General features: G+C 32.9%; 1 protein-coding gene and 1 long non-coding RNA gene across 2 annotated transcripts; one reads left to right on the forward strand and one right to left on the reverse strand.

Moving 5' to 3' along the window:
* The first annotated feature begins 2,369 nt into the window (after window positions 1–2,369).
* Window positions 2,370–6,293, forward strand: LOC149954421 (uncharacterized). Its single transcript, XR_016479893.1, has 3 exons — window positions 2,370–2,454; window positions 3,522–3,557; window positions 6,221–6,293. It is a non-coding gene; the product is annotated as an uncharacterized LOC149954421 (long non-coding RNA).
* A 455-nt stretch (window positions 6,294–6,748) lies between these two features.
* On the reverse strand, window positions 6,749–24,800 carry LOC149954422 (collagenase 3-like). The gene is made up of 6 exons (XM_090170335.1): window positions 24,675–24,800; window positions 17,722–17,825; window positions 16,113–16,332; window positions 9,046–9,201; window positions 7,634–7,709; window positions 6,749–7,085 (listed from the first exon to the last, which is right to left on the reverse strand). Exons 1-6 carry the CDS (start codon window positions 24,730–24,732, stop codon window positions 7,022–7,024), a joined length of 678 nt encoding a protein of 225 aa, XP_090026461.1. The 5' UTR covers window positions 24,733–24,800; the 3' UTR covers window positions 6,749–7,021.
* Window positions 24,801–25,002: the final 202 nt, after the last annotated feature.

Genomic DNA, 25,002 nt, shown 5'->3' on the forward strand with positions numbered 1-25,002 from the left:
TCTGATAAAGTTAATTAAAGGGAATATAACCTGCAAAGCAATATTTATGGAAGACGCCTTCAATTTTTAAATTTCCCTGTACAGTGGCGCCAAATATTTTTAAAGCCAAAGGCAAGAGCGGCTAGAGCTGCAAGCGTTGGTGTTCCACACCAAATACCTGAGGTTATATTCCCTTTAACGAGCTATTGTCTTTCATTAAGGTCGGCGATGAATTAATTTCAAAATTGTTGCCTATTCTTACATTTCTTCTAGCCTATTCTTCAGGTGAATTGCCCACATTTCAAGTGTATGCATACATATTTTTTAATTGCATGGATAACGAACTATGTCATTAAAACTTCTACCGATTCAGTCAATAAAACATTTGCCTGCGTTGGTAAAAAATATACTAGGCATACAACCTATTGTTATAAGACTAAATCTATATATGATATATTTATATTATTTTATTTTATAATATATGGTATTTAGATCTAGCTATAACAAGCTCACAAGTAATACTAGGTTTTCTCCGATCGACGGACGCGATACATATACAGATTTCTCCCCACACTACTTTTGAAAAACCAGTTCAAGCCTGCTGTGAATGTAATTCTTCCAAGCAGTGTAAGGGGATGAACCATTCCCTCGTACGAGATATATTATAAATTAGACCATATTCATTGAAACGATACAAATGTAGGATACAAAAATCAATCAATAATTTTGATAAGGCGATCGAATACATTACCTATGTCTTTTTTAAATCTGTGCCTTTCTATGTCCAGTTTTTTATAGTAGAGGGTCGATAATGTTTAAGATTAAAAACAAAATAACTTAAAATTTGTTAGTTTGGTTCAACTAGAAATTAAGACAATATTTTGTTCTATTAAAGACCCTCAAGCCTAACCGTGAAGAGGATAAAAAGGTGAGTGTTGTTGTCCTATTTTTAACGAAATAGTAAAGTTGTGAAAAGACTAGTTTAAGGGTATCTAATCGAATATGAAATCCCCTTTTTAAAATATTTTTTTTATGAATTATCAGATTAAGTTAATTGATAAAGTTATAGTTTTAAAGTTTTTGATATAGTTTAACTCTGGTGTAATTGGATATTGGCGAACATTTTGAAAATATTTTCGATCGTACAACCCGAATATTCGATTTGGTATTAATATGTAAAATAATATTTGGTATGTCCCTATTAAGTTGGGTTAATGGGAAAGTCTACAGTGGACATTGTCTTCTTTCGCACTATTTCAAGCTGAGTTCTTTAAATTTTGAATTTTAACTTGTAAAATTAATATTAATGTGTAAAACAGCCTCCTGTTTACAGATTAAAATACTTCTGACCATTTTAAATTTAAAAGTAATTATGTTATTACGTTTTAATTCGGACCCCCAGAGCTAAACACGTTGGGCAAGCGCCCAAACTACCCTTTAGTTAGGACCTTATATCTCGTTAACTATTAATATTAGAATTATCAAAATTATTTTAAGCGCTAGAGGAAGGTTCAGCCTAATAAGAAAAATAAAATTCAATTGCGTAATTGTTAAAACAGAAACGTTCAGCTTGAACGAAAAAGAGGCTTTTACTGTATTCTTCCCCCTTAACCAAGTTATATTGTCAACAAAATGTATAAACTTACACTTACGGGTAATTACTATGTTTTTCCATTAAAATAAAAACAATATTGCTTCCTTAAATCTTATATCTTCCGGCGAAAAGAAGACTTTGTTGATCGCAGATTGTTGAAGAAAATCGTTATTTTCCCTACATTTTAATATATACTTTGACATATTTGTTTTTCCAAATGTGACACTATATTCGGTAAAATAAAATGAATTCCATGTGTTTTAAAATGTAGAAAGCGCTATGGGTAATACAAAATCATATTTTTTAGGCTTCATACATTTTAGAATGCCTTTTTTATATAACTTACACGTATAGAAAAAAATAAACTAGTCGTAAATTCCTGAATGGAAAATGCTTTTGCTCATGATCCTAGTTTAAAATAAATTTATCAAAATAAACTAAACGCCAGTCTTATATCTTACACCAGTTTCTAAAATGAATGAATATTACTTTTCGTAAATTTCGTTAAACAAAATAAATTAGGAATTATCCCACTATTATCTTCCACTAAAATCTATAATGCATATTGTAGTTCACGTTAAAAAATAATAAAACAAATTTATCGTAACTAAAGCAGTCTTTTCGCAGTGTTTCACCTTAAATATCCAATGATTCGTCTTTCCCAACAAGAAGAGGGAAAAAATAATATGTATATTTTTAAAGCCTAATTGATTCAAATCATAGACAGATAAAACTAGTTTAAGTTCTTAAGTATATTTAAATCACAGAAAAATGAACATTGGAACGAAACTATTTGAATAACTTAATTTTTATTGAGAATCCTTTGTTTTCAGTTTCATTTAGCTTATGTAAAAATGGAAAAGGAATGGGCCCAAGAAAACGTAAGTTGGTGTTCAATTTTGTAAAAATATTTAACAATATATAAAAAATGGAAATGCATGATGAAAATAGCTGATGTAATTAATTATTTTCGAGAAAGTACGCGTAGTACAGAACGATCCATTTTTAATGTTGCACATGGCAGTTGATGCGACACTTTGATCTTAGTTAAACGCAGACGATGCTTTTTTATTAAATGATTACACGAACATTTGAATACTGCGCGTAAAACTTCAGTACCTTCTTTTTATCCGTAATCAGCGACCACATGTACGGCGATTCAGATGTTGGAAATTTTTCAGCTTTATATCTGCAACTCGCGCGACAAGTTAGTCAAGTTCAAACCTAGTAGTGGTCCTTTAAATTGCCAAAAACTGATCTTTACCAAGTCATCTACTTGTACGCAACAAAATGTTTTTCTTTTTAGTATCAAAGTTAAACCCAGTAGTTAATGGTATATCAATTTATTTACAACAAAATTTTTAACATTTTCGAGAAAAATAGCGTTAGCTTTCGTGTCAAGAGAAAATACACGAACACATTTCGAGTAGTCTTCTCTCGCTTGGCTAATAACAATGTTCTTAGGAAAAGAGTACCCATCTATGGCATAAAAGTAAAACAAGTAATTTACTAGGTTAAAATGAGTTTTATTTTCCACCGAAAAGGCATTGCATTTCAAGTCTATACAGTGTAATAATCCGTTTTAAAAAAATTCAAATTTAAATTGCGCGGGGAAATTTTTAATGAGTAAATCATATTTACCCGATGTTGAAGCTTTACGAATCTTCTGGAAAGTTTTTTTTATGCAAAAGCAAGAGGCATCTTTATTATTAGTAATGGGATATTTAAATTTTTAAGATTTTTAAAAACTGGCACGCAGAAACTGAAATTATGGCTACCATTCTATTTCGGGTTGCCTAAATTTCCGATTTCGAACACCGCCAAGATCGCCACTTTCAAGGTCGAATCATCATTTACTAAAATTCACAGCATATGGGTACCCCTGATTTCATTGAAATATATATTAAATTAAATTAATTTGATTTTTATTTCATTTGATTTAATTTAGCCAGAAGCATATAAGGAGTATCAAAAAAAATATAACGTAAGTATCTTAACTTACCATAAATAGTTTTTAATATGCATTTTACATTTTAAAATGGGTCAAATTTGTCCAAAACAGGTTTATTTCTTACATAAAGTTACTTTATTAACCGTATTTAAATCTACACAAAATAACAAAGAATGGTGTGCCTCCTTTAGTATGAATTTCAAAAGGAATTTTAAAGATGGATTAAATTTCAAAGTGATAATTAAATATTTAGTGTAAATAAACATTTGGAAACTATTTCAAAAATGTATTTAAGTACTTCAAATGATATTATATATAAACGTGAGATTTTTACGAGGCAAGGCAAGTCGATACTTAAAAAACTTCTGTTCTAATTTTTATGAAATTTTTAATTTTTCGGCCAATTGGGTTCAAAACTATGCTTGCGATTTAATGATTCCATTTTTGTCCCGTTAGGTTGTGGTTTAACTGATACAATGATTTCAGAATGCTGTTGTTATTCGGATTTGCTTATTTTATATATTTATCTCTATTCGGGCACGAGGAAAAATATAATAATATTTTCCTTGCACCCCTCAAATTTCGCAACGGCTGGATTTTTAATTAAAATTTAACTGCGCCGAAAATTATAATCATGAAATAGAATAGTTAAACTTACATATCGCCTGGCATGCAAAGTAAACTTACCCAACTTTCCAAAAAAAAAAAAATAATAATGTTTAATATAGAGACATGGTAATAACGTATATATATATCGTAGGAATATTATTTCTAAATGAAGAAAATTCGACCTTACGAAATTAGTTTTTTTTTGCGCTTGCATTTATAATAAAAATATTTATATTAGAACAAATAATTCAATTTGCAAAAAAAACAATAATGAATCCGTGTAAACTGAGAATACGAATGCTCCTCTGGTTTATGACTAACCCAAGCTAATATCGGCCTACTGTGTGCGAGATAGAACGTTTTCCATTGCTTAACTGTCTTCCCCTTAAGGGGGACGACTACAGTGGCCATTGTCTAGTTTCGCCCTATTTCAACCTGAACTGTTTTATTTTTGCGTTTTAACTTATAAAATTAATATTTAAGTGTAGAACAGCCTCTGGTTTAGTGCTTAAAATAATTTTGTCAATTTTAAATTTCATAGTAATTTAATTATTACGTTTTAATTCGGACCCCCGGAGTTAAACAAGTTGGGCAGGCGCCCAAACTACCCTTTAGTTAGGACCTTATATCTCGTTAACTATTAATATTAGAATTATCAAAATTATTTTAAGCACTAGAGGAAGGTTCAGCCTATAAATAAAAATATAATTCGATTGTGTAATTGTTGAAACTAAAACGTTCAGCTTGAAAGAAAAGGAGGTTTTTGCTATAGACTTCCCTCTTAAAAGAGAAAAAAACATGGTTTTATTTTTAATAAAAGCATGAGTTAAAATATTGCGCTGAAAGGCAAAGTGGCCTATGGCTGTAGCGCCATATTGTATACTCTACAAATACTCTACAAGAAAGATTTACTAAAATTGGTAAATATCTAAAAAAAAGTGTTATTTTAGAATTTTTTTTAATTTGGTCGAAGGTACATTAATATTTTAAATCACAGATGGCACCGAAAAATCTTAAAATATAAAAACCTACTTAATGATGAGGAGCTAAGATAAATCGCTATTTCATCTGGAAATTGGAGAAAAATTCCGATATGGAAGCTAATAATGAGATATATAAGCCTTATTTGGGAACATTCTGTGTTATTATATTACTTGTTTCATTTTATGGTTTTGAGTTATAGTTCCACGGATATTACCCCGGATAAATTCATTTACACTCTTTTAGCGTCTATACAATCAAAGATAATATAGAACTTGTACCCAATATTCGAAATCACTGCCTCTCGTCAATAGCCTTTACTTACTTCCTGCTTCTTAGTTACTATGGTAACCAACTATAGAAAGCGTACTAGAGCAAACGATTAAGCTCGATTTTTCGGAGGTCAGACGCCCGAACTAGGTAATCGCTTAGTTACTAAACCGTCAATCGTAGAGTTCTACGAATTAGAAATTATGGTTTGAAGTTTTATACGATCGTTGATACAATGGATACTCTTACAACGAAATTTTCGATATAACGACTGAATTCCGTACCGTAATTTTACTCAGAAACTAAATCTAACTGTAAAAGCTAGAAAGAAAGTTAAGTAACTTGATCTCTTTGTACCGAATTCGGTAAAGTTTATTTTTTGCCTAACAAAATCAGAATATAACAAAAATGTGTATAAAATTAAAAATAAATCACTTGAGCCACAGAATGTTTAACTCTATAGAGAATGGACTGACATTTCTATTGATTCTTAAAAAAATTGGTGGGTGTATTTATAGGTTATTCCAGATTTATGGAGTTTCTTTAGAAAATATTTGAAAAGAAAATGATGTTCTTTATACAAAGTTAAAAACCTGCTATGTTAAAGGTGTTATTTACCTTGAACTAGATGCATTACCAGTGGAAAAAATAACGGTAATAGTAGATGTAAGGACCTGGGGGCTCTTGTATCACGAAGGGCTTGCCACCACCTTCCTACGTCATTTAACCTGGCCACCTGAGATAAATGCAAAATAGTCACTTTATGACTTAAGCCTAGGGTGGTGCCTTGGCTATTAGCCTATCTGAGTATTATATATTACATTGTTTAATTCCAGGATTGTATGAAGGAGGACAATTACAATTCAGAGGGACGGCGACGTAGGCATGTTGTTCAATAATAGACACGGATATAAAAAAATTACACTTTGAAATTGACAAAGTAATAAAAGTTATATATCATATATTACTAGTAATTATTTCCTATAGACGCTCTATAAGCAAACAATAATGTTGAGCAAATCATGATTTGAAACACTGAATTCATGATTGAGTCTAAGTAGAAAGTATATTTTATTTCCACATAGTTAAAGCAAAAATAATTAAATTATCGACTTTTATTCTGTATTTCGTAAATCTTTAGGCCGACGGTAAATTGTCCGATATTGTTACAAAAAACAGAAATGATTTTTGGTGACCCAAAGTAGGGTAGATCGATTAATTAATGCCGATATGAATGTTTCCTCGGTAAAAAAATCAATATTTAATTTTAAAAAGCACTTGACCATCCATCTATCTATATGTTTGTACAAATCATAAAAACTTAATCTTGCATATTTGAGAAATTTTCATTTCAAAAGTTTCTGAACAAGGCCGATATGTACTCAACAAACTGAATCAACCCAGCTGAACAAAATACATGATGAGATTAGATTACTGAGCTAGAATATAATAAAAGTGAAACCTGATCCGACTAATTTATTATCTTGGGATATCCCAATACCCTGATCACTTAGGCAATGGAGGCACTAGCTAAAAGATAGGATACATGTATGGTTATTTATTTGAAAAATTTAAAAATTGACATCATCGAGTAACCAGACCAAAGATATTTTGTTAATTAAAAAAAAACACACATTTTACAAAAATGGCAAGAATAATGGATCCTCATTATCAGTCTCGCTAATATCGTCGTTATCATCGCTGTCAAGTAAAAAAAAAGTTATTGTGGACAATAAAGTTTCTTTAATAAAAAAAATGCAGTTCATATTCATTGGCTGATTGTCCTTCCAAACGAATAGACAATTAAGACCAACAGACTATTTAAAAAATTAAAAGAAAAATTGTCACATATAATGCAAACACATTTGGGCAAAAATGAAAGAAACCAATAAAATGGTACTGTCTTAAAAGAAGGAAGTTCTTGATTTCAATAAATGTGCTAAAAAAGCTCCAATACTTCGTAGCTAATCATTTTCCCAACGACCATAAACAACTGACGTTGGAAAAAGACGAAAACCGAACTATGTCAAAAAACAAGACTCAAGAACAATTTAAGTAATAAATCTAACCCACGCCCCGTTATGTTAAGTCAGATTAGCTTGACAATGATTTTCTAGTTCCCTGAACATTATTTAGAAAACTACATGTAATCACCCTGTATATTCGTCTGGATGGACTTACGCTCCAAGTACGAGGTTTTATAGTTAATAAAGCTTTGTTTTTCTCACAAAAAAACCAACAATATTTACATCTTTAGGTTTTTAATTTCATTCTTCTTCTGTTCAACGGTGGTTTTCGTCAATTTACCCTGACCATCATTAGGCCCTGAGTGCATAGATTATAAACAATATTATCTTTTATTAACCCCGAATTTGATAGGGTATTTTCCACGGTGTATAATAATTTAAGATAATTAAAATTTATTAAACAATTAATATCAAGTTAAAAATATTTAAATACTTAGTTGCTGTTCTAAAACATGTAATTTGCTAAAGTAGGTTCACATTGCACAAGGATTTTAAAGGGGCTGGAAAGTGGGGTTTTGAAAAACGTCATCTGTGACGTCATTAACGAAATTTGGCGCGTAGAGCTACTTTTTCTCAAGTTCGCGAAGACGTAAACCGGCACCGCTGTGTTGGGATTTTTGCATGACGAAATCGAGCGTGGTCTTGGTTAGTGTTAGCTGAGCTCGTTCGAAGTTTTAAAATTTCATTTATCTTTACTAATATTTAGTTTAGTGAACAACAAATGTTTCACGAAAAATTAATTTGAGCGATAAGGTCTTTTGGTAGTAGTGTGTTCGTAATTTTTTAAATTGTTATTTGAGAGTTTCATCGAATTTTGTAAAAAAAACGCTAGGTGAATCGAAGCTAATTTCTCAGGGCCACAGTTCTTTTGTCTTTTCACACTTACCTAATTCACTAACAAGATATATTTTCGTATCATCACATTTCTGGTTTTTATTTGAATTGAACTCTTTCATTATAATTAAATAAATATTAAAATACTAGAACCAAAACTACGTCCACGAAGGCCCGAATAGCTTAGTTCGCGTATGAATACCTGTCACTAGTTTCTCTCGGGTCGCTCCTCACTATTTTAAAACATCTCCGTCAGAGCCAAATTCATCAAGCGGGGAAAAAAGAAAATAAAGCAGGGTCCGGATTTTTTGGGAGATACTACGTCACTAGACGATTTCAAAACCCCACTTTCCAGCCCCTTTAAGATTTTCTCTCAATCTCGTTAATAAACAGCTAGCTTTTATTTTTATATTTTTTATCGAAAATGAAAGTATAAAATCTTAATTTTAAAATTCCTCAAATTTAACTGATCGCCTTTATTAAGACTAGACAAGTGATCTTTAACTTTTTAAAATCATCATTATATCTAACACGTTTTTACGTCGAAGCTTAGTGGTGTACCCACAAATTTTTTTTACAAAAATCTCTGTTATTCTCATCTATTGTGCATTCGCCGTTAGTTTTAGTAAAAATTAGTCGTAAGGTTTAAAAGAGATTTTTAATCTTGACCCTCACTATCGTGGTTTTTTTCCTATTAAAAACAAACCTCTGTTGTTTATCAAACGTGGTTGATCCGATAAAATTTGATGCTCGCAAAGGGACTTTTTCTTAATTATAGACCATGAGTAACGTGTACTGACCGTAAAGACGTTCAATTGCGTCAATGTCATCTTTGTTTAACGGTTTATAGTCTTTTCCGTCATAGCCGTAAAACATAACAGCTGACTTCGATTTAGAATGATCCAGACCAAGAGCATGTCCGATTTCGTGAACAGCTACTGTCCTGAAGGAAGCGCCTATTCCCGAAAACAAGAGTTCAATTCATGTAGTAAATGTGTTTGTCACCAAAGTCGCAACGACTTTTTTGGCGACACAAACTTGAGCAGCTGCAGCTGGTGCAAAAAATATTTAAAATGTTCATGTATTTGTATTACATTTCGGTCCAAAAGAGCGCTTTTTGAAGGTCAAGAACACCATTCTCAAAGTCACGATTGCAATGGTTATTTTTAATTATTATTTTCGTCATAAAACATTTTAAGTTCGAGTTCACCATGTTCAAGGTCGGGGTCACCATTAGCCAAAGATGGCCCACTTGGGCACCTTTGATTAAGTTGAATCTACAAAACAATTATTAATGAAATTTGAAGGAACATAACGACCACATCGATAACATTGGTGTCTACGTTTCAAGGAGATTCACAACCAGGTTTGAAAATAATATGTAATGGACCAACTGACCAGATAATCAACCTACTGACCAGATAATGAAGTTTCGCTTTGGTAGAGATACAAACTCACTTCTCACGCGAGAGACGACTGGTGTTCGATTCCAGTTCTCCCAGTTATTACTTAGGTCTAAGGTGGTGACTTGCTGTTTATTATTATTATAATTTTTGTAAAAAAGCAACTAACAAATAAATAACTTTAATTCAACGGGTTTAACTGTACACTTTTTATGATACCAATAAACAAGTTCAATAAAAACAATATTATTGAAAATGTTAGCTGTAGAAACCAGAATCGCGAGCATACTACCGTCAAAGCTACGAATGCAAAATGAGGGACCTAGCGAAAGGCGGTGTACTTGTTCTATGGACAACAAAAATTCGGCCGAAATAGACTGAACGACTTAAGATTTGGGAGAGAACCGTTTATCATGAAGTTTTTATTCAAATAAAAAATGATGTCGACTTTCCATTTAAGCTCTGTTAAGCGGTGCTATATAGCGCCAATTCTGTCATAGCTTAAGTAGTTCATGATTGGCTTTCCTCGGAACAATTCAAGAGTAGCATTTCCAGAGTAAGAAATATCGATAAATTGAGTACTGCATATACGACAGTCATATCGAAGTAAGTAAAGCAAAGCAATACAAGTACGGCCGATATTCATGGTTGTTAATAAATTACCATATTACACATAACGTTGCTAGGGGTTAATATCAATTTGAACTCCTATATTACGAGGTGAGAGGCTTATGGAAAATGAAAAGGCTTTCTTAAATCTTCATAAACACTCGTCTTACTTAAAACGGTATTTTTTTGTCGAATTTTAAATCAATATTAACACGTTTTGCCACCTATTTAGCGGTATTAAACAAACTGGGTAATCATTTTTAAGTACAAAAACATCGGCAATCGCGTTTCGACAAACTCTCATTAACAGATATCGGTTACTTTGTGAAAAATTATTTAACCCATCGTGTGAAGACTGACTTTTGGAAGCGAACTTTATAGGAATATAACCTCAGGATTTTGGTGTGGAACACCAAAGCTTACTTTAGTCAACAACTGGGGGAGCTTGCGCATGCATTGTAGGGTAATGTACAATCTATAAAGCTTGCAAAAGTGAGTGTGTATAGCTGGTGCTTTTATTTCTACCTACACTTCCACCAACAAAATGCAGTTTAAAATTTGGCGGCGAATTGTCAAGTTTGTGAAAAAACACGATTTTGGGGAATGGTGATTCTGAAATGATGTCCGATAAGAAAATAGTCAAAGAAAGAAACCACCTTTATATTTCTACATTGTGGAGGGGAGGAGTTTCGAAAACAAAGATTTGTGGCTACAGAAAGCACCGGAATACCTAAAGCTGTAAATACATCAAAATTCTCCTATTATAATCAATAATTTTTTCAGCATTCCCTTAAGAAATCTTAAAAACATTTGTACCGAAAATGTTTGGGAATTACTTACAAGTTCCCTTTTGTCAACATTGGGAAGTATGGCACCTTTTCCCCATGACCGCTCTTAAGAATTTCTAAAGAACATTTGAAAAGGAATTCGTTACATTTCTCATGGAAATTTCCCAAAGAAATTCCCTTCGCCTCCCAAGGATTTTCCCTTTGCTTCTTAAGAATTGTCCCTTGCCCTCCCAAGGATTTTCCCTTAGCTTCCCAAGGATTATACCTTAGCTCACACGGATTTTCCCTTCGCTTCCCAAGAATTTTCCCTTCGCTTCCCAAGGATTTTCCCTTACTGGTTTCCAAAACCAAATATTCCAAAAATGTTTATTTATTCGAAAAGGAATGTTTAAAATTATGAGGCTTCATTGATTTGATTATTCGTTGTCTGGAGAAATTTCTTGGTCAGGGGAAATATCTTCCACCCTATCGTTCTTCTTCTTTAAAACAGCCGAAATTACTTTTTTTAACTAATTCGAATGAGTTTAAAGTATTGGAATCGGGGCTATTACAAATTTTATTTCCGTTTGAAATGATCACAGGGAAAAAGCTAATCTCGGTCGATGACGAAAAATTTATAAAATGTTTAAGAGACGTCAGCTCCAAGGGTAAACAATACCTTTTTAAAATTAACATAGTACTAGATGGAAATTAATATGTTATGCTTATTTAACAAAAAATGGAATTTATTTGATTTAGCTATAAGTCATTTCCTTGTCGTAAAACGAATGTTTAAAAATAAAAAATTGAAACTTCAGGAACTTTTTATTTTTTCTATTTTAATATCTATACCAGCTATGTAAAACACAAATCTTTGTAACTCAATTTTATAAAAGCGGTTAATTCCGTAGGAATTATTATTATTTACACAGAATGCTTACTCTTTCCAAGGTGCTTGGATATTCCTATAACTTAAGACGGTTATTCCCAAAACTTCCCTTTAATTTACTTTAGATTTCTTAACACCAAAATAAATTATTTTCCGAAGACGGTTAATCTCAAATCTTCCCTTGAATTTCCCTAAGAATTCTAAATACCAAAATTACCTATTTTCCCCAAGATAGATATTCCCAAAACTTTCCTTTAATAACCTTAAGAATTATTAATACCGAAATTACTTATTTTCCCCCAAGACGGCTATTCCCAAAACTTCCCTTAAATTTTCTTAAGATTTCTTAACACCAAAATTACCTATTTTTCCTAAGACAGATATTTCCAAAACTTTCCTTTAATAACCTTAAGAATTCTTAATACCAAAATTACTTATTTTCCCCCAAGACGGCTATTCCCAAAACTTCCCTTTAATTTCCTTAAGATTTCTTAACACCAAAATTACCTATTTTTCCCTAGACAGATATTCCCAAAACTTCCCTTAATAACCTTAAAAATTCTTAATACCAAAATTACTTATTTTCCCCCAAGACGGCTATTCCCAAAACTTCCCTTTAATTTCCTTAAGATTTCTTAACACCAAAATTACCTATTTTTCCCTAGACAGATATTCCCAAAACTTCCCTTTAATAACCTTAAAAATTCTTAATACCAAAATTACTTATTTTCCCCCAAGACGGCTATTCCCAAAACTTCCCTTTAATTTCCTTAAGATTTCTTAACACCAAAATTACCTATTTTTCCCTAGACAGATATTCCCAAAACTTCCCTTTAATAACCTTAAGAATTCTTAATACCAAAATTGTTGATTCAAATGTGTAGAGCACTAAGCGTATTCTAATGACATTAAACGCCGGAAATAAAGAGAGTAAAGTAACACTAAGAAACGGTTTATTAAACTTGAGTTTACATGTATTGCGCTTCACGCTAAAAACAACGAACGGCGGGTTTTCTCTCCCGACAACAAAAACTGTAACACACACAAAAGAGAGGGTACAAAGTTCGCTGGTCTCGAGTCCGGCATAGATAGGATGGTTGATGCGGTCGGTCTATCTGTCCGTACACACACTAACAAAAATTACTTATTTTCCCCGAAGACGGTTATTCCCAAAAGTTCCCTTTAATTTCCTTCAGAATTCTTAATACCAAAATTAATTACTTTCTCAAGACGGTTAATCTCAAATCTCCCCTTGAATTTCCTTAAGAATTCTTAATACCAAAATTACTTATTTTTCCCAAGACGGATATTCCCAAAACTTCCGTTTAATTTTCTTAAGAACTCTTGGGAATTTTTTTCCCAACGTTCAAACTCCCAAAAGCTCCTTCAAACCCCTTTAAAATTTCTTAAGATTTCTTAAGACATTTTTTGTAAGGGTTTATTGGAATTTCAAATTTGCACATCATGATTTTCTGGGAAACTAATTACTTAACAATTTTATATACATAATGGTCAGGAGTTAAAGAAAAATATTCATATCGCTATAGCTTTATTAGTTTCAACAGCAATACTCACAGCTCATTATCCTGAGTGTGGAGTTATTTCAGTTCATTCAAATTGTATTATAAGGGAAATTAAGAGATGATGAACGATTTAAATGACAACGAATTAACTGTTCTAGATGCTATTTCACCATCTGAAGATATAACATTAAGAAAAAATGATTAAAATTATTATTTTAAAATTTAAATTTAACCATTATTTAGTTACTTCTTAACACACTGGAGCTTTAAAAACTATAACAGTCTTGTACTTAAATACGCTTTCAAGAGACACAAATATGGGTTAGCTTTATTCAATATTAGTAATTTGCTAAAAGGTTCTGGCTTTATCTAGTTTTTTTGGTTTAAATACGTGTGAGGGCTTCATCGTTCGTTTTAGTTTCTCTGCGCTTGACCACAATGAGGATAGGATCGACCAAAAGGTTTTAAAAAATACCAGTATTTATGTGTTTAAAAAATCTAAAAGTTGTTAGAACTCATAAATTTACATAGGAACTTGTGGAAATAATTTGCGAAGAAGAATAAGAATTTGGATCTTCGTTTATTTCTGGTGGTTAACCAGTGAATCCAACCATTTCATTAATGAACTATCCAGAGAAAATTGAGCTAATTGTTAAACACGTCAGCTGATTCCCTACCAGTGGAGTAGAATTTTCATTACTTAACAATTTGTATAGGTAAAGATATAATCTTCAATGTTTTCAACTAAACAATAAAACTAGTGTTATTGACTTAAAAAGCTATTTATTTTTTAACTCTAGGAACACAAATTTAGGAACAGTTATAAACGATCACATACTTCTTAAAGGTTACTTAAAAATTCCAGTGGATAAGAGACTTATTATCAGAATGATAAAACGTTTATTATTAATATAAAATTTCATCTGGCCACAGCGAGCCAGTTTGACCAATACCAAAATATCTCGTTCTAAAAAAATGTGTGCAAATCAATGATTATGTGTTATGAAACCAGTATTTCTAGGACGAGTGCTGCATACATTTTCCTTTGTTGCGTTGTTTTCATTTCCGCAATTGCTACCGTTACACTAGTTTAAAAAACATGAAGATTAAAGTGGTTTCTCAGGTTCACTTGAATCTGTGTCTTAGCTTTGGCTAAATTCCCGTCTTCGGAGATAGCTTGTGACATATTGCACTACAGAACATTTAGTGCAATTGTGGGACTTAATCTGTTTTAAAAATCTTGAAATCCTCAACTGGATTTCCTGAAATAAGTTAATTATAATTTTTATTATTATGAAAATGTTCATTTATCCAAGACCTAGTCCATTGGAATATTTATGCTTTGAAAACTCAATTTCATTGTTTGGGCAACTTGTTCAAACATTTTATTGAAACTAATACATCCATTACCCGTTTTACCACTATTCTTGTTTTTTGAGTAAAGTGTATCCAAATACGTTACGCTTGCTCAAGGTTTCTTTGGCCCTTATTGGTTCATTTTCGATTTCTCGCTTTCCTACCTTAGACGACCGTTTTTGGCCAGGTTGACTAGCCTTTAACTTGACTAGGAATATGGAAAACTTTGCACCAAAAAAAAAAAAAAATATATATATATATATATATATATACCATATATTTACCATTATTTTGCGTCTCAATGAAATTAGTGTCATTATAAACACTTTCGAAATGTATTTTAGGAATCTGACTTGTTTTGGTTTTGTATCTCTGAAACAGGAAAATATATTATCAAAAGTAAAAGTTTCAGATAATTTCAAAGGAAGAGTTACAATTTACCTTTATTGAGAACTTGCTTAGGCTAAAGAAAATGTTCAACTTCATGTTTAAGGCTTAGGGCTTCAATCCCTGTTGTTCTTTGGGGAATGACTGACTACATTTACATAAAGTTGTACATGTAACGTAAGAACTACAGAGATACTTTGTTTTAGTATTTTCAGAATAATTTGTTTTCAAACTTGCAACATAAAACTGATGAGTTTTATGTTCTCTCCATCAAAACTTTCTATTCTATGGTAGGTGGTAGGTACTAATAGAGTGCTACTGAAAATCACAACCAGTTGGAGGGTAAATCCCCCTCCCCCCGCTTTAAGAAAATATAATACTGCGCTACGTTTCAGAAACGCACGCATTATCTCCAAAAATGGCATTTCGATATAAATCAATTTGTAGAATTCTTATAAAAATAACAATACTACAGTGTTAAGGTAACTGTAAATTAGTTGTTTTAGTCCGATATCTAAATATATCGTAAATAAATTATATATATCGTAAGTAAATTGCAGAATAATTTGACATAATGCGTTTTGTACGTTTATATTTGGCTAAAAATCTAGGCAGAAACGCATTGTGGGGTAAAATAATACTGGGAATGCATCTGAAGAAATTAGAGCAGACGAAATTATGCTTAATGAAGACTCTTATTGCTTAATAACGACATATTGCGTTTCTGCAATTTTCCGAAGGTCGTTAATGCGTTTCTGCTAAGTATTTTGGAAACATATCAATTTTACTGCGTCTTTGCATTTTAACACCTCGGAAAATAGACCAAATAGAAAACAACCAACTTCAATTTTAAAATCAGTGCCCCAAAATAGTATGAGGGGCATTCAAACTCCAAAAGTCAAAAATGGTCGATAATGCGTTTCTGAAACGTACCTTCTTTATTTTGAAATAGCCACTGCTCATCGTCGTCAAAATGGATGTCTGCCGACACAATTTCTTGCTCCCTTTGTCCCGTCTCAGTATGTGCCAATACTCCGTCTTCACCGTCAAAATCGTCCGAATCCGCGTGGCCTCTACTTTCAAACCTAATATCTATATCCACATCTCCCTTTGCCATCTTTGTGAATTTGAAGTTGCTGATGTTGCTCCAGGCCTAAACGGAAAGTAGTGTTTTTTAAATATTTATGTTATAAAAAAGTAAAATATGCATTGGCTATCTTTTCGTTGTAATTCAGTCCTAACAAATTTCTTACCGTCACCAATTATCGTCCAAATAAACGCTTAAAAACATCATTTTAGCTCAATGTACCCTATACAAGTTCATGGTCACGCTACGCCGTTTTAGGGCCGTAAGAAAAGCGTTTTAAACGGAAAACAATATAATTTTAATTTCACCTAAAATAACTGAAAGGAAATCTCCCCAAGGAATCCGGGCACTTCAAAAATGTGGGCCAAAGGCAATTTCTAGTAAGTAACACATCCGTACACCAATTGCATATTTGGGCAAATTCCTACCTCGTTGCATCGGCGATTCTACGGGCATCTGATGGATCGCGGAAAGGGGCGAAACCCTTCTCATTGGAAAGTAAATTTGTGAGATAAGCTTCTAGGTTTATTAAGGAAAATCAACCCTTTATTTCGGCGTGTTTGCAACTCTAGTTAAATGTTCCAGATTTAAATGGCAATTCGAAAACCACCGGACTCTTGCAAAAACGTTCATTGGTAAGGCAGAGTGCACTATCCTAGTACCAGTTTTCAATTACTTACTGTTAGTGATTACATTCTTATTAGTTAATAGAATAAACATTTAAAGAAATGTTTTAGCTTAGATCAGATCCGATTAACTTTTGAAAAATCATCTTCTCACGGAAAGTAAGCGTAAAGTTCGCTTTCCGATATCTCATATTAAAAACTGCTTTTAAATTTTGTGGAAGAAAACGGATAAAATTAATTTTTTCTTTTCATTCCAAATACTATACAATAACCTGAAGATGTTTTTCAAAATGGGTTAATCTGATTTTGATGCAGTTGAAAAATGGCGGTAATATAAGAACAAATAGACCTTTATTTATTTCGCACCAAAATTTGGACATTAATATAAGCATAACATGTATTTTTAGGCAGGCAACTATTTACAACATCCTATATGATCTGCCAGAAGGTCGATTTTCGTATGTGCCTAAGGTGATTATTATTTCAGTTATAGCAATATTATAAATGGAATAATAACGCAACATCGAGATAGCCGTATTTTATTTATTCCAAAGAGTGTTTTAAAAGCATAAGCGATAAATGTTTAGGATTTCACGCTTATATTTCAAACGTGGCCAACCTTTTGCCCCTTCACACTAAAAAAGTAGAAAGCAGTCTATCGGAAAGCGGTAGAAATTTAGGAGGAATTTGCCAAAATAATTTTGCGTAAATTGCGATTTGCGAAAACGGTGTAACCTACGGTTTGGCGCGAATCAACGTCTTTAAATTAAATTCTGCAGGTATAACGAACTCCAGATAGAAGTGCTAAAACCCTTTGAAATTAACTTACTTCGAATGCTGCATGAATCTCATTATCAATAGAAGTTTTGATTTTTTGTACTCTGGAATACTTAGATATTTTGTAGGTCAGTGTGTTTTTGTTCCATTTCACATCTATAAAAAAACGGTGTAATTTCGTTAAAAGGGAATCAAAACAAAAGGGCCTTCATGCTAAGACAAGATTCATAGAGATAATATTTTCTGTTTGAAGTCAGTTAGTGAGAAAGGTAGTTTTAAAGCTCCAAAATATGAGCGCCGATATTTTCAATAGAACAAGACCGGAAATATTGCTTTGATAGTTATAATTAAGTATATTAGTAGCTTGTATATTCTTTTGCATCTAGTAAGAGGTCTTAGGTCATTTTTACAACGGATCATTGTATTACGCGATATTCCGTTAAAATGAGGCTCCAATGCTCAAAGGTCAATTTGCTAAGCATTTTCCTTTCCAGGAACCAGAGAAAAGAGGCGATAGAAGGAGACGAAAGGTGCGGAGAGGTGAAGAGTGATTCAAATTCCAATTTAATTTACGAGGGGGGAGGGATGGTAGTTCAAGGGACGAAAGTTCAAAATCTCATTTTTAATTTTATTCTCAATGATGTAGATGAGGGTTCCCCGAGTATCGCACGGCGTCTGTGAAGGTTAAGTTTTCAAAATATATGTGGCCACAACGTTTATGGGGATAGCAAAATAATAGCTGTCTATTTGAGGTGATGATAGTGCGGTTTTAATTAATTCACTGTATGCATTTGAAGAAGTTTCTGTAACTTTTTCCTCTCGCCTGTAACGGACTAGCCAGTTTAGAAAAACCGACTTGTATGCTTTCCTCTATGACACGATAGCAACCCAATAAAGCATAGCGGTAAATTGGAACAATAGCAACTCCACTCCCTTTGTTCCCTTTCCCCAACACCCCTTAAAGTACTTTTTAATTCCAATGGTGCAAAAATTATTACCCGCAAAAAAAGTTCATTACAAATTGCCCAAAGACTTTACATTGGCGACTGACGGCGCCGCGCACTCATTTCACTCGAGTGCCCCCCCAACCCCGTTCTTATAATCATCATGGGTGCATTTATAAACCCCATTACTTTTATCTCCGTAAGTATTAATTCCCGTTAAAACAAAATAAAACTAGCAAAATGTGCTGACTAGTCCGGTTTGACAACTGACGGACTCCTTTTCTTTCGGCACTTTAAGTCTTTTAACGCAACGCCAAATGTTCTTGTTGGTGGTTCTCCTCTGTTTCGTTAGAAACAATGAGTCGTCACACTTGGGACACGTTACATCTTTCGCAATTAGGTAGACACTTTGCAGCCACTCGATTAATTTTAACGGAACCTTGGCCAGATCGTGGATTTCATACTGATTAAAGACTTTATTATTATACGTATATTGCGTTAAATAACGCTTATAATCACTCTCGTCGTCACCAGAATTAACAGAATAAGAATGATCTGAACTCGCGGAACTACGGGAAGACCCGGTATCGGACATGTTTAGCGCAAAATGAATACGGTTTGTGTATATATAGTAGCCCACCGTCATTTTAATCCTTTAAGAGAAGCTTTGTTTTGGGCACCGTCACTTTAATCCTTAGACCCCACGTCTGCTACAGCAGCATATTTCGCGAATATTGTGGTCCTACTGTCCCACTCCAAACAAATAAAGAAAGGCTGATTTTCGAAAGGGCAAAAACCGCGCGACGCGACGGCGAGCTCTTTACGCCGCGGAGTCAATTATACGTCCCGAACGGTGGTTCGGTTAGTACATCTTTAAAATAAGTATATCTTAAATATTAATTATTTGCACTATTAGGTTCCCCTTAATAAGTACGTTGGTAAGGTGGAACTAAAAAGTGGAAAACATGTGGCGGGGCTTTTGTTCAAAATAGCCAGAATGGCCGCCTGTCGTTGCAAAAGACGAAAATATTTTCTATTTATCATCTGACGAGATTTTTAATCACCTTTAGCAGAAATAAATCTTGTCATTCCTTAATATATACTCCTCTCTTATAAAATTTGTTTAAAAGAATACAGTACAGTTGTGTTAATTTTCATATTTTAAATATATAAAATTTAATTTAAATACTATTCGGTGATAAGCATCGGTCAGAAACAACGAGAGCTAAAAAATATAATACCACAGAGCAGGCAGCTATTTGTTCAACATAGCAGCAATTCATTAAACTTTTTCAAGAAAACATATTGACAAGTAACTTCTTAAGATTTTTACCTCTCCGAGGGGACAAAGTCCCCTAGGAGGGGTTTTACAATCATCGTGTCTGTGTGTGTCTGTGTGTCAGTGTGTGTTCGAACGCGTTACCGGGGGCAAAGTCCAAAACGCGTTACCGGGGGCAAAATCCAATACGTGTTACCGGTGAAAAGTCGTGAAATCGTTGTTAAAGGTTGGCAAAACCACCGTCTGACGGTGAGCGTTAACGGGTAAAGTTGCGGCTGCGTAGGGTGCGGTTTGGTCGTTTTTATCGTTAACGCTCGCCGTCGTTTCGGTTTCGGCTCAGTTGTAATGGAAATTTGTTGCAATGTTTATGTGTAGTGTAGGGCTGTTGAGTTTGTTTGTTATGGCGGTTGTGAGTGTTGAGTTTGTGTAATGGCGGTTGCGAGTGTTGAATTTGCATATGCGTCTTTACTCTCCAACTTCTAAGGGTTACGATAAACGTCTCAACGTCCAAATGGCAGGGTTTCCACCAGTTGTTTACGGTGTACGTCCTAATATCAATTTGCGATCGCATCAGGCGGGATTTGAACACGAGACCTCCAGTTTGACAGTCGCACGTTCTACCACAGAACCACCGACACTTATTACGCTTAATCGAAAATTAGACCCTCAGCTTAATCGGAAGCATTTATTACAAATTAACGAGTATTAAATTTTGGTTGTTACTAAATAGAACGAAATTTCGTGTTCCATTTAAATTATTGCATCGTAGTAATTCTTATGTAGCGTATTCTCTGTTGATTAAAAACGAAAGCGCCGCCCAGGTTTCGAACCCGAGCTCTCCTGCGTGACATGCGATTGTTCTACCACAGAACCACCGATACATGTTGCTCTTCTTTGAAAATTATAAACTCACCTTCTCGGAAGAGTATATTAATGGTTTTTAAAGTCTACATTTTTTACGTATGAAATTTTAAAGGTGAAATCTTGTTTCGGATACGCTTTTTTGTTGTGTTTTTTAACTGATCCTGATTACGTTCTTTTTTGTCTAATCTTTGGTATTGTTGGTTTTTTCTGTCTTATATTTGTATCTACTATTTTTTAAGTTTATTTCCTTTTCCCCGCAAAATCGACCAGTCTTCGAGGAACCTTTCAGAGCATAAGTCATGTCCAAAAGCTTATCCGGTTTCATTATAATAACGTAAAAAATTGTACTTGTGAATGGTAAGGTGTTGCGCTTCTTGATATTATATTTTCTATTGCTTGATTTCTAAATATTTGAACTAATTTATTGCTTGACTGCGTTATAATATTTTTCTGTGAATTATTTGGATTCTGAAGTCTGATTGCTTGACTGCGTTATAATATTTTTCTATGAGTTTTGTTTCTGAAGTCTGATAGATTGGGTTGTTATTGTGTATTTTTCTATTCGTTATTTTTATTTTTTGATACTCTAATATTTTAAACTGGATATAGTATAACGTTAATTCTGCGTATTTCAAATGTGCGTGTTGTGGAGGGTATTTTTACGTTTTATTAGGACCAGTTTTTTTAATTTTAAACATCTTTCGTTTTATTTGTATTTTATTTCGTTTTTTCAGTCGTATATTTTTATCGAGTTGTATACATCGTGCGCTTACACTTATGTTGGTCTGGTTTTTAACTGGGTCGTCATTACTTCGTCATTTATTTTAAACGTGTTCTCGACCGATTAAGATGTTTAATTGGAAATAAAATGAGCGTTAAAGATGCGGCAAGTATTTCGTAAGCGAGAACAATACAAATACCCTCTGTAGATATTTCTTTCATTAAAATTGGCTTCGTATTATATTTAACTTATAAACTTGTACCGTAAATAGGGTTAAATTCAATTGAGCATTGTTTTAATACGTCTAACTTGCTGTTGTAACTACTTAATTTATAATATTCTGAATAAATTATACTCGGTTGTTTCGTCTCAATTATTTTAATTATAATTAAAATTTTATACCGGGCGGGATTGAACCGGGATTAAGTTTTTAGTAAATAACTCGGAATTGCGGAGATATATCTTTAAAAGTCATCTCGAAAAATTAATACCGCTAGGGACAATTCTTCCGAGGAGAGGTATATTTTGGCTTGCCAACTTGTTAAATGTTGTGTTATTTCTATCGATCTTTTAATTTTTTATGTGGCGTTTGTTGTATATTTCCGTCGTTGGTAGCTCGTAACCCCTTAATTGGATTGTTAAACCGATTTATTTTTTTTGCGAAGTAACATGTGTTGCCCATTTGTGTTTTCTCTTCAAAGTGCTTTCTCGGTGCACATTGTGCTTTTGGAGGAAGAGAGTACTTACTTCCTTAATTTTTTAGTTAAAATCGGCCCTTACATGCTTATTCAATAACGAACACGTTAACGTGATTTACCTGATAAATGGGAGTAAACAAAAATGGTGTTAATTTGAGAGAACGACAGTTTTGGGTACCAGGACAAATTTGCGTTAACCTCTCAAAGAAATACCGTGGACAAACAAGTCATCTTATTTGTAGTAGATATTGCTTTCTTTTAGAAAAAAAACTTTTGCCCAATCAAGTTATCCCCCGAAATTTTAATAAGCTTTTCAGAAGTTACTTATACATCCCATCGTAGACTCGGCTAACTTAACCGAGCTTATTTGTAAAGATAAATAAATAATTGACTTCGGTTTATTTTACTCATTTAATAAGCATCTACTTTTTGAGTGTAAAACCATCCTCCGTTTACTTTTTCTTAAACAAGCCGTAGTAACGATATCTTACGAATTGTGTTACGTTTAGTTAAATATTTTTTATAGATTTTGATGAACATACTCTATTAACGCCGGTAGCCTTAGCTTCATAACTTAAAATCAGATTTGTGCAGATAACTGATGGTTAAAAAATTTAGAAGAAAAAAACCGTGACAGGAAATGGAATTTTTTGCTGTAAATTGGTGCAATGAAATTAATTTGTCGACTAACAAACAAAGAAGAACACCAAATAAGCGATTAAGGTTTATTTAAATAGGTGGCGCCCACATTTCGCAGCGAAATAAAGAATAAACAACTTGAAAAACCCGTTATGAAATATCATTCCGACCCGTCAAGAAAACACCGTGCTGAAACCCGACTGTGTAAGCAGGCTATCGATACCCACGGGTAACCATGGGCTCCTACGGTTTTGTTTAATGAAGAGTAATTGATTTTTGTAGGAATTTACTTTGGGAGCTGTTTGAGCGCATATTATTTTATATGTTTAGATAATCCAAATTATTGACCATAGATCTCTTCGTGGCTCAGATATATTGAAACATACCATACAAAATATCTGATAATTCCGGGTTTTGATAAAAAAATATTAAACTACTTACACTGCAAATTTGAGGTACATTTAGAGAACATGTGATCTTGTAATGTGTCTATGTGAGCTCACAATGTTCTTAAAAATTCTTATGTGTTCTTCTTGTAAACCACGGTGTTATTAAAGTATTCAAGTGTTCTAAAATTGTAGAATTAAAATTTTCAGAACACTTTACACTTCAAGAACGTTTGGTTCGCATATCAAGAACACTATTATTTCCAAGTGATCTTGAGATGTCTCTAGTTTTTTATATTACACAGGCATAACGTGTTAAGGTTTTGAACACATTTTAATGTTCAAAACTTTTTGATTCAGAATAATAAATTTTTCATTTTAAATACTTAAAATTTAAACCACTGGCAGCTCTATTACACTATTTTGGTGTTTTGATCTAATATTAGTTGAGAAATAGCACCTTGTTTACAGTACTTGACCATTCGTAATGGGTGCTATTTCTTAACTACTCAGTGTGAGGCTGAGAGCGACCAAAATAATCTAATACTTCTAGCGGTGGATAACAAAAAGTATAGGAAAAAAACATTTAGTTTGTAATGGTCAAGTACTGCCACCAGGTGTTATTTGGGAATTTAAGTGCACCATACACTTTCAGAACATATTAAGTTCACTTTAATAGCACACTTTTAGATCATAAGAACATTTTTAGTTCATATAATGTGAACGTTTTAAGTACGTTGAAAAGTGCTAAGAACATGATTACAGCACTTTTAGGACACTTTGTATGTGTTCTTCAAACATTACGGAAGTGTATGTGATCTTAAATCGATACCGTTTTAGGTGATCTTAATGTGTTTTTATTATGTTCTTTTAATGTACCTCAAATTTGTAGTGTACAGTCGTTCAAAAATTATTTTACGATAGAATTGATTTTCATTCTTATGTTATTTAAGTATGAATAATTTATTTGAAATAAATTAAACCCTCTACAATTTACAAACGTTCCCATCAACTATTTGGACATTTACGCGTAAAGGAAATGTCAATGAAATTTTAACATAATTTAGAAACATAATTGAGAAATGAGATTAATATTTCGAGATTTAAAATTGTATAACATCATTAATAACATGAAGAGGTGCACACTTGAAAAATTAAAAAATTAAAATGAATTAAACATTCGACCATACGTTTCGGGAAGGCACGTTTCATCTTGCACCCTTGCCTAATAGTATTCTTGCAAATGCTAATTTTTCTGCTACCTTTCTTAGCCACTGACCAATAATTAAAAGTTTAATTTGATTGGTTGTTTTTAATCAAAATATAAAAGTAAATATTTGTCAAATTTATCCTTAATACATTTTCAAATGATGAATTTCCATATCATATAGTGGCTTATTGAAATCAACAATACCTACACTTTCTTAATTTTTATTTCTGATTTTTTTACTTAAAATTTTCCCTAAGAACTTACCATTAGGAAATCCTCCTTTAAAGAAAATACATATAACTATCACAAATAAAAGTCGCATTGCGAATTTACAGGACGTTATCTTGGTTGGTTTTTTATTTGAAACTGGTTGTCAACGTAGACCTTTACTGAAGGTCAAATATCGTATAGAGAAGAAGAAAAGAATACTGAACAAGCATGCGACGACATCACGACATGCTCGGCTAAGTTTATTTTTTTGTCAGTTGTCGTCAATCGTGGTTGAGAAACGTATCAAAAACACCCAATATTTAACACAAACTTCACGCCTAGTTTGTTTTTGTAGTAATAGTCGAATAATATAGGTTAAGCG

Source organism: Leiobunum rupestre, chromosome 3 (assembly GCF_980474605.1).
Source record: "Leiobunum rupestre chromosome 3, qqLeiRupe1.1.hap1, whole genome shotgun sequence".
In the NCBI taxonomy this organism is placed as follows: domain Eukaryota; kingdom Metazoa; phylum Arthropoda; class Arachnida; order Opiliones; family Sclerosomatidae; genus Leiobunum; species Leiobunum rupestre.

What these genes read in the sequence shown, in the direction of transcription:
- LOC149954422 (XM_090170335.1), bottom strand. Translation starts at nt 24,732, where the DNA reads ATGCGACTTTTATTTGTGATAGTTATATGTATTTTCTTTAAAGGAGGA. An exon ending in TAAAGGAGGATTTCCTAATG is followed by an intron (nt 17,826 to 24,674) that starts GTAAGTTCTTAG and finishes GTTTTTTTATAG; the next exon opens with ATGTGAAATGGAACAAAAAC. An exon ending in GAAATTAAAAACCTAAAGAT is followed by an intron (nt 7,086 to 7,633) that starts GTAAATATTGTT and finishes TTTACTTGACAG; the next exon opens with CGATGATAACGACGATATTA.